Source organism: Terrapene carolina, unplaced genomic scaffold, assembly GCF_002925995.2.
Source record: "Terrapene carolina triunguis isolate 2854851 unplaced genomic scaffold, T_m_triunguis-2.0 Scaffold194, whole genome shotgun sequence".
NCBI classification, from domain to species: domain Eukaryota; kingdom Metazoa; phylum Chordata; order Testudines; family Emydidae; genus Terrapene; species Terrapene triunguis.
This window is the reverse complement of record NW_020664545.1, coordinates 1,154,426-1,163,899: the sequence shown is the minus strand read 5'-3', so window position 1 is coordinate 1,163,899 and position 9,474 is coordinate 1,154,426. Positions and strand designations below refer to the sequence as shown.

At 46.0% G+C, this 9,474-nt stretch overlaps 1 protein-coding gene across 2 annotated transcripts in view; it reads right to left on the bottom strand.

Moving 5' to 3' along the window:
• Positions 1-224: 224 nt before the first annotated feature.
• The window catches only part of MAST3 (microtubule associated serine/threonine kinase 3), a 52,159-nt gene continuing 42,909 nt past the window's right edge, over positions 225-9,474 (bottom strand). For both annotated transcript variants that reach the window (XM_024194233.2, XM_024194234.2), the window contains 3 exons: positions 7,901-8,037; positions 6,975-7,156; positions 225-6,246 (listed from right to left, as the gene is read on the bottom strand). In XM_024194233.2, coding sequence (XP_024050001.1) covers positions 5,033-6,246; positions 6,975-7,156; positions 7,901-8,037 — 1,533 coding nt within the window. In that variant the 3' untranslated portion in view covers positions 225-5,032. The remainder of the gene's footprint in view (positions 6,247-6,974; positions 7,157-7,900; positions 8,038-9,474) is intronic.

Here is a 9,474-nt window from a genome sequence, read left to right as displayed (position 1 = left end):
ACTAACAGGCAGTGTAGTCACAGGCATGGAATTGCAAAATCTGGAAGGAATTGAAGCAGTTGTTACACTGCATGTCATTTACTTCGTGTTACACATCAGGAAGATTGGGTAGTGAACATGCAGGAGTAATAAGAAATTTATTTCCAAAATGTTCTTTAAAAGCTTCAGTATCAGCAGTTCTGAACTAAGTAGTCCCCCCTTGAACAGAAGACTATGAACTTCAATTCCATCTCAAGGAACAATTTTATTACAACATGAAACTTTTTCTGAATATATTCATACCAAGACCAGTGTTCAGTACAATACAGGAAGACAAGGCCCTGTTTACTTTTAAGACATTTTCCATAAAAATCCTTTAGATACAACTTCTGAAACGAGTTTTATTCTTACATAATAGTTCTTCAGCCACTGTCCTGTTGAGACCCTTTTACACCTGCTCAGGGTAAAGGAGATGTCCATTTTTAGTTTTTTTTCAAAACAACAATGCTAACTTCCTGAGTGGTTAACAGAGAAGGCCGAGGAAGCAAGCAGAAAACCTATTCTAAATAAGAGAGATTAAAAAAAAAAAAAGGAAACAACAACTGATTCTGCAGAAACAGGATTACAACAGAGAGTAATTGTTGGCAAGATCATTTCAGAAGCAAAAACACTTCATTCTGCATTGTCATCTAGCAAAGAACCATTTCGTTCACTAAACCCCAAGACCAGAAAGTGCTTCTGTGCCTCCACAGGCTGATGATGTGGAATTAATACATGCTCTTGGCCACCAACATTATTGTTTGCTTGTTTTCTGGGTAAACTACTACAAGGATTAACACAGGAGAAGCAGTCAATTTAAAACAGCCACACAAACGTAAAAAAAACAAATTCTGCTTAAATAAGCAATCAAAATAGAAAGCTAGCATCATCAGTTACTCTCAAGTCTGGGGTGGGAAAAGGAATCACTTTACGGTGGGATTGGTGCTACAAAATGGCATAGACATTAGCATTATACAAATAATAATAAAAAAATACCTTTCTGACAACTTTGCCCACATGGTTAGATATCATCGCAATACAAACTATACAGGGAGGGATATAAATAAGTGTTTTGACATAAAAGCCCAATACTTGCACTGTCAGTTTCTGCAAACACTGCAGTTAGAAAAAACACACATGCATTATCAAATGTAAACATTTACATCATATAAAACCTTAGAAATGCTGGAAAATGCCAGAGGGACTCTTCATACAAAATCCACCAGCACAAGAGGGAAAGGGAGTTCAGAAATTACAACTAAAGACAACTGAGACAACACAGAGTGTAGTTTATTACATTTTTAATAAAAATGTAGGGCTCTAATTAAATGCTCCGTTCACTCAGAAACCTCTGTGGAATGTCTGTATGTTCTGAAAGCACATCCTGGGGAAGGTTTTAGAAACTAGCAGTATGCAGTATACAGCAGAGAAACTGCAAATCACTGAAAATAAACAAAACCTCTGTTAATATTTGCATTAAGATACTGAAACCTGGCCCAGGGAAGGAAGGAAACAGATGGATAAATTCCAGTTGTGCTTTTCCTAACCAACTCCCTCTCATGTGGAACATCTCAGAAAAGATGATCAAACTGATTAATTTATTTTGGCTCAGAGCTATTTAAATCTCTTGCTACAAGAAAAAAAAGCATTAAACACAAACGAAAACCCTCTATACGATTATAAAAATCAATCTTGTCTAAAACAGGCGGTCTGAAAACAAGTCCTCCCCCCCCCCCCCATTCTAAACAGTCACAAGTAATCAGTAACCCTTCAGCTAATTTTCATTTGGTTCAGACACACATGTCCCTGAATGAGCTTTGAGGTCTGACAGATCTATCAAACCCATAGCTTGCCTACTTATTATATCTTCATTGGCAATCCTATTGCTTACACAAAGCCTGAAAAAACAAAGACTTTCAGAGGATAGGACTAAGCAGTACCGTGCTGTAGTTCTCATGCACGAGATACCAGATGGGGTGATCATACAACTCTTACAAACCTCTACAACTATCTAGGTTTTGCCTACATGTCTAAAAGTATAAACTGACCATTGCATGGACATTTAAAAGTGCCCAAGCTCAAACGGTCTTTGGAAGTCAGACCATAAGAATTCTACTTTTTCTTTTCCTTTAAAAAGTTTAAAATTGGAAGTTAAAAAAGAGTCAAATCTTGAGATGCTGTTAATGTGGCAGGAATGCACAAGTGCCAGGGGAGCACCAGTGAGTCCTTGAAAGTTCACATAATCTGCCCAGATGTCATAAAAAGAACCTCACACTAGAAACCCCCTAGCACAACATGCAAAACCCCAGCTATTATTTTCTGTTTGAGGGTTGAGTTCCTGTTCTAGCCCCTGAACAAGGCTGTCAACAGAAATAGCCACTGATACATTCTATTTGTGTTTTGTTTATTAAAGAATATACACTTTCCAAATGAGTTAGGAGAGCTTCCGTTGGAAAAGCTAGACTGGCAGGTGGTACTGCCCTGCCCTACTCCTGGGAGCTGCCATTGAGAGCACGGTTATATGGGAGAGAGGAAAAGGACATACCTGGGGTAGAGAACACGCTAAATAATTACATCAACTTTGTTGGTGATGAGGTTTGAATGAGGGATTGGGGGGAGAGATGTTCAAGTCTTTTTTTGAAATGAAAAATGGACAAATCTGCAAGTTCCTCTAAAGAAATCTCTTAATGTTCCCTCCATTCCTGGTTCTACTCACGGTAAAGAGCTTAAGAAGGTGTCTCTTGTCAAGTTAAATTTATAGTCCTTCTGGTTTCCCTTTAACATGGGAGCACAATATGAATGAGACCAGAAAAAAAAAAAAAGAGCTGCTGGAAAACAGGAACAGTTAAACAAGGTTAGACGTCTGGTGCCAAGAGGTAACCTGCACTTGGCTGCTTATTCAGCACGTAAACCCAGTGGGCAGGGTTTGTAGGCTCACCCTTTACAACAGGGCCTTGAGCTGAACCATGACAGTCCTCACATGCTGCAGATTCAAGGAAAAGTAGAAAGCACCGAGGGATGTTAGCCAGTCCAGACTTTCCTTGCCCATCACGTCTAATCCTCTGATTGGACTAGAAGGTGCATGAAGACAGGGAACACAGGACCTAACAATGCGACAAGAGGAGGATAGATATTGCTCATGGGCTAATCCCAGTTTTGTGGTTCTTTAGCTGTTGTCAAACTGCTTCTTAGGTGTCATCTTCAGATTCCAACAGATGGAATCCTGGAGCGGCTTATAAACTAACACTAAGGCATATTCTAGCCCAATATATCAGGTCTCGCTCACATGATTTAAAGGAGTCTAATCCCTTGGTGCATCCCCACTTGCCAGCAGCGCCTCAAGTGAAAATCCCTCAACTTCCTGAGCTGCTAAAGAGCAATTTGGATCAATCACCAAAATGCCAGGAGATCCCCAAGCTCCATCTCTTGCAACTAAGAGTCACATGATTAAATCACTCCTGATGAGCCCAGCCTGGTGACCCTCATTGCCATGAGGCAGACATGGTAAGATTCTCAGCAGAGTCTCTTGTTCTGTGGGGAGGAAACACAAGGAGCACCTAGGAGGGAGCAGCTCACCTCACTCTGCAGAAACCCCTCTGGCTGAGCTAGCAGCCACTGGAAGGCTCTGAATATGTTACCACCCAAGCTTACTTAGCCAAGAAAGATAACCGCAATGTGGAAAAAAACAGAGGCAACTTCTGTAGGTTACTAAAACATTCATTTTCTACCCCAAACACCATGGCTTATATGCAGCATCAATTAACATAGATGGGAACCGGCCACACACAGCAAGGGAGTTCTCACTCTCACATACAAAATCAATCTCATCTTGGCAAACGCACACAGAGGCCCGGAGCCGTGCTGCCCTTTATCAGTACCACTGTGTCCTAGAATTGGCCAAGTCAACATGTCAAAGGAGAAGAAGTGGAAGAGTAACGGTTCAGCGCACACACTAAAGAGGAGCTGTTGTTTGAGATGTATATACGACATTCTGGGGGGAGAAATGTTCAATGCCAGTGACAGCACAAGGCCAGGATATGGAAACTCTTCAACAAGGTTTGTCTGGGATTTGTAATACTTGATTCATACATTCCTGGTGGGCATCAATCACATGCGTGTCCCCTGCCCAGGAGCATCATAAAACACCAAAGCAAAAATTCTTCCCAAACCAACATATTGGGGAGAGGGAAATTTATGCCTAATTCTGAGACATCTGGCATTGGCAAGAGTAGGGTACTGGACTAGATGGACCATTGGTCTGTTCCAGAACAGGAATCCCATCATTATAAAGTTACTGCTTTTACCTTTAATGAAGACCAGCTCTTCTGGGAGGAATAAGACACCTGTATGAAGATCAAAGCACCAAGACATACCCTGTTGTGCATATCCCTACCAAAAACGGTATTTTAAAGCTTGTCTCTTAACTGTTTTCTTTGTGCCTTGCCACCTGAAACTGACAATAACAAAAGGGGCAAAACAAGTGGTTCTTAGAAATGACAGAAAACATATAGTGCATTTCAGAGGTGGGATTATAAACACTTACAAAACAGCAGTAATGCTTCTCCTAGCACAAGTCAGTTGAGATGCCCTCAGATGCCTCCTCTTAGCTTATAAAGGTAATAAATTAGTTATAAGGATTCACGTCTAGTCCTTTCTATTTACAACGGGGTCCTGCTGAGGAAATGCCACCACAACAGAGCAGCTTCCTTAGCTCTACAAAAATATTAACATCTTTCCAGTTAGTACAAAAACCTTTTGTAAGTAAATTGGTCAAATTATTCCCCACCCCCTGCCAGGTCTGATGTTAAAAATGTTTCAGATGGATTTACTCTCACAAAATGCAGGTATGTAATTTGAAGAGCGCATCTCAGCAGCTGGATGGTATGTCAGTCTCCAACACAGATGTGCTTTTTCTGGAAGCTGATCCCTTGTGGAGTTCATGCAGAGTTGAAGAAGCCCTGTCACTTTGTCACCTGTTCACCTTTAGCAGTTCCTTTTGCTTAACGTGTGGCTATTACTCATCCTTGACTTTTTTACGAGCTTGATCATGCATCTTTTGTTGATTTGCTCTGGGTGTCTCATGCTCCTGCATTCCTGAGCTCCCCCACAACTTCAGCCTTGGAGGTGCTTTGCTCAGCTGGGGTGAGCCCACCATGTCCTTACCACAATATGTCCTATGCGGGGACCCAGACGCTGGTGAGGACTCTTGTCCCGCACAGAGCTCTCTCTGCTCCCGGTTCTCTCTACACTGGGAGGAGACACTCTTGCATTCCACTGCTGTAGTTCCATCCATTTGTTCAGTATAGACCCTGGCCATCAACTGGATAGGGTAGGACCCTTGGCATTCCCACTCAGCTGTGTTAGTCTCCTGTTCATCACTCTCTGACCCTTGAACTGCTATCTGGGGCACCACAGTAGGTATCTGCTCTGGGTTTGGGGGCTCTGAAGAGCTACCAAATGCTGAACTTGGTCTGGTCTCCACCCAGGAAGCTGCATGAGGGGCAAGTCTCCATGGCGCACGCTCCTTGTCCGGCTTGGCCTCTACTTTCGTGCCATCCTCACTCACAGGCACCAGCTCTGGCTCATCGAAACTCACTTCTTGGACAGCTTCTTGCTTTTTAAAGGAGTCTCTGCGCTCCGACAGGTTCAGCCTCCTCATGACAACGACCTCCTGGTCACGGTCTTGCCTTTCCCCTGTCCAGTCTCTCATTCGGGGGGTCCCTGGGTAAGCCACAGCACAGAGCTCTCCCGCCTGGACAGGAGTCTCCCGCTCCCCCAGAGCCTCCCCCATCCCATCTCCTGGAGGCATTTCCAGTGTGAGCCTCCGGCTGCTGATGGTTTTCTTTTCTGCTAGGTAGGTAGCAATTTTCTCAGCAGATTGGACTCGTTTTAGCAGAGGGGACCTGGGGCCTTCGGCACTCCTGGGCCGAGACACTTGCCTGACAATGGTGGGGGGAGACAGGGTCTTGCCCTGGAAGGAATGAACGTTTTTGGTGTAACCTGGTAGTGGCGATGGGGACCTCTGAGGAGAAGGCGGCTGTGGGACTGAGGAAGGAGTACATGCAAGGGGAGATGGGGGGATGCTGCTGGTGGACTTGCGGCGCCCCACCTTGTAACGCTGACCACTGAGCTTCGGCACTAGCCCATGAAGAGAGCTCGGTCTGATGTGTCCTGCAGGAGAGGTGGGGGTGCTAGAGGATGGGGAGGTGCTCTGTGGGGAGACAGAATCTGCCAGAGAGAGAGAGAAAGAGAGATCAGCTCACCCGAGATGAATACTATGCTCACATTCCCTACACATCACAGGCTTGGGCAAGGTCAGCATTTCCAGCATCAGCCTCACATACGGTGGGCCTGAATGAGATGTCCGCCAAATCAAGGCACTTCCTGAATGGTTTGGAACCTGGCTACCTTACTCTAAGGAGCACTGCAAGTTACAGGGGGACCCATGTGCATACAAACCCAGCTGCAACCACAGCTGACCTAGTGTTCCCTCTGGTCATTCTGCCCTGCGCTTTATACACTGCGTTTCTCCTTCCTTGCCCCTTACTGTGAATTTGCAGGGAAATGCTCATTTACTCTGGAAGATTATTCCCAAGAGCCACTATGATCCTCCAACATGTCAAAATACCTTTCGAAAGGCAAGTTAGCAGTTGGGGAAGACAAGCCCTTTGGCACAAAGCACTGTCACCATAAATGCATGAGTGATAGAGACACCCATCCGTACAAGTTAGCATACGTGTTCTCCTTTTGGGGAGCAGGCTTAGAGTGTCCACAAACCCCCGAGTGAACCCTGGAGACCCAGTCGCATTCCCAGCCTTGATCCTGTTGCAGGAACAGCCTGAGGGCACACGCTATACAGTCACATACACCACCCATGGAATGGACAGAGCACAGGGCAAGCCATCTCACAAGTAGCAGAAGCTGTAGTTGGGTGCGTGATCAGAACTAACCCCTACCTAATGGGAGGTCTGGAGCAGGGCTGCGGCAGGGAGTTGTAGGTCCAGGTGACAGACTGTGTGTGGGAGATCCTGGAAGGCTCTCGCTTGATGACAGGGAGTGATGGAGGCCAGATGAGAAGCTCCGGCTGGTGTGCAGTACAGTTGTTTGCTTGGAGATCTTTTTGAAAAGGCACTTTCTCCTTTGAGAAGAAAAAAGCCCCAGGGGCAGGGTTTACATGGAAGGGCCCATTAGAAACAAACTTCACAAAACCTCTTTTTATTCCCCTTGGGCATTAAAAAACAAGATTTCTCCCAAGTCTGTCTTCTAGGGAGGTCTACAACTCCAGGCTGAGTTTTCAGCCAAAAACTCAACTCTTCAGGATTCTGCATGCTATGAACAATGGGGAAAGGAATTTACTGCATAACCATTTCAGACAAAAGATGCCTTATAAAAATATTCTTTAGCAAGCTGCAAAGAGCCAGATCTGCCAACAAGCACATACAGGAATCTTACCATTAAAAACTACTGCAGCCATTAACATCCAGGGCATTTTTAAAGTAAAAATCTCTATTCTTTGCCCTTGACATCCACAGCCTGTTTCACTGAGCCTTCGACCTCTGCTCCCCAGGGCATGCTATAACATAGCACTACCAGGCACCGTGGCTTCAAGAAGCCGAGTAAATTCCCACCCCTTCTGTTTGTGTGAAGCAAGGGGATGCTGGCCCAAGAGCAAATACGGAAGGCGCTGGTCTCTTTGGCTAACACTGAGAAGTATCATTCTCTCTGGCTGAGGCAGCATTTAGACTTTTTCCTTCCCTATCTTAGGTGAATAAACTCAGAGCTCCCCAAGATACTTCAGGGCTCGCGTGCCGGCTTCTCGTCAGAGCTACACAGAGATGCCTGATAACGGAAGTCATCCTGTTCCCAGACTATTCCTACTCACCGGTCCTGACTGTCCCTTTTCCTGCTTCTCTTACTCCTTCTGGCCATCCTGGTCTTGGAACTGTTTTTCCGAGCAGGACCGATTTTGATGGATGTGTTCTCGAGGGCGGTGGTTCGCAGCGCTACTTTGTTGCCACTCTGTGAAATGCACCAAGCGAGTAGTTGCGACGCACAAGACACGAGCATGTTTACAGCAGATTCTAAGGCCAGCGGGGCCCCATCAGAATCATCTTGTCTGACCTCCCGCGGAATAAGTGACTCGGTCCACCAAGCCGACAGCAGGAGTCACTGTCAGAGTTGGGATCGGGACTCAGGTAGTCTTGGCTCCCTGTCCACTGCTCAGACTGCTAGACCACGCCTCGCTCCTGGCATATGTTAGTGAGGAGGCTGAGCTTCCATGTCAGTGGTGCTCTCACACTGAAGTTTCAGTCTCCAGCACAGCCTATGGAATGCACCATTGCCCTGAGGGGCCCCCCGTAATTAACCATATTGAGGAAGGGTGTAAACCCCATTAAAAATCTCTCGTCCGTGGGCCATGGTACGTACATATGCTTGTCTCACTGTTGCTGACTGAGGAGACAGGACTAGGGAGCGGACCCCCCCCCCTCCCAGGGACCAGTCTGCAGAAACACAAAGGTCCCAACCACCCCACGAGAATTGCCTTTTGAAGAGACAGACGTTTTGGGCAGCCAGCATCCACAGGGAGAGCTGCATTTCCGCCAGGCGGTCTCTAGGGCAAGGGGCTTCTCAAACTTCTCCACAGCGTTTCTAGAGAGCACTGCGTTGGATGTGCAGCTGTTCTGCAATACTCTATCAATACTGTACGCTGACCTGGTCACTGGGATATTACTGTAGACACATATTGGTCTAGTTTAACAAGGGGCTGTAAGGAAAAAGAAGCAGGAAGTGAAAAAATGGCTCAAGAGAAACTGCCCCTCAGCCAACACTTGCGGGCTATTATGGGCCATTGGCTCTGAAGACTCAGGCTCAATACTCAATATCCTGCTGAGCTTACAGGACTGGGCTTGTCCAGAAGGGTCAAAGCCCAAGAACACAGAAGAACAAAAGGACTACAGCAGTTTAAAAGGGACACGCTCTGAAGAGAAGGGTAGTTATTCTGGGGAACCAGAGTTCAGACACCTGTTGGGTGTGTCTGAAGAAGTTAGTCCTGCCTACGGTACCGTTGGTGGTAAGCCACAGGCATGCATGGAGACTGTTTGTTGAATTAAAATCCTCTTTTCTGAAGAAGCTTTGTTCCTACTGTTAAAATAAGCAATAGGTTTAAGGCGGCTGTTTGGTCACGGAACAGCTCTGGTCACACAACCCCGAAGGGAAGAACCTGGGTGTCTGAACTCTAATGGGTAAGCACGGTCCGTACACAGGGTGCTCTAGCCCACGGCCAAGTCTAGGAGTGACAGAAATGTGAAATTACACCCTGGGATAGGCAAAGTCGTGCGGCCCGACACCTGAGGGGAACAGCAAGAGACCAGAGAGGGGCAGCTAGTCCTGCAGTCAAGACAATCTTCCCACCCCTTCGCAATCATGCAGCCCCATCCACCTCCCCTCGCATTTGGG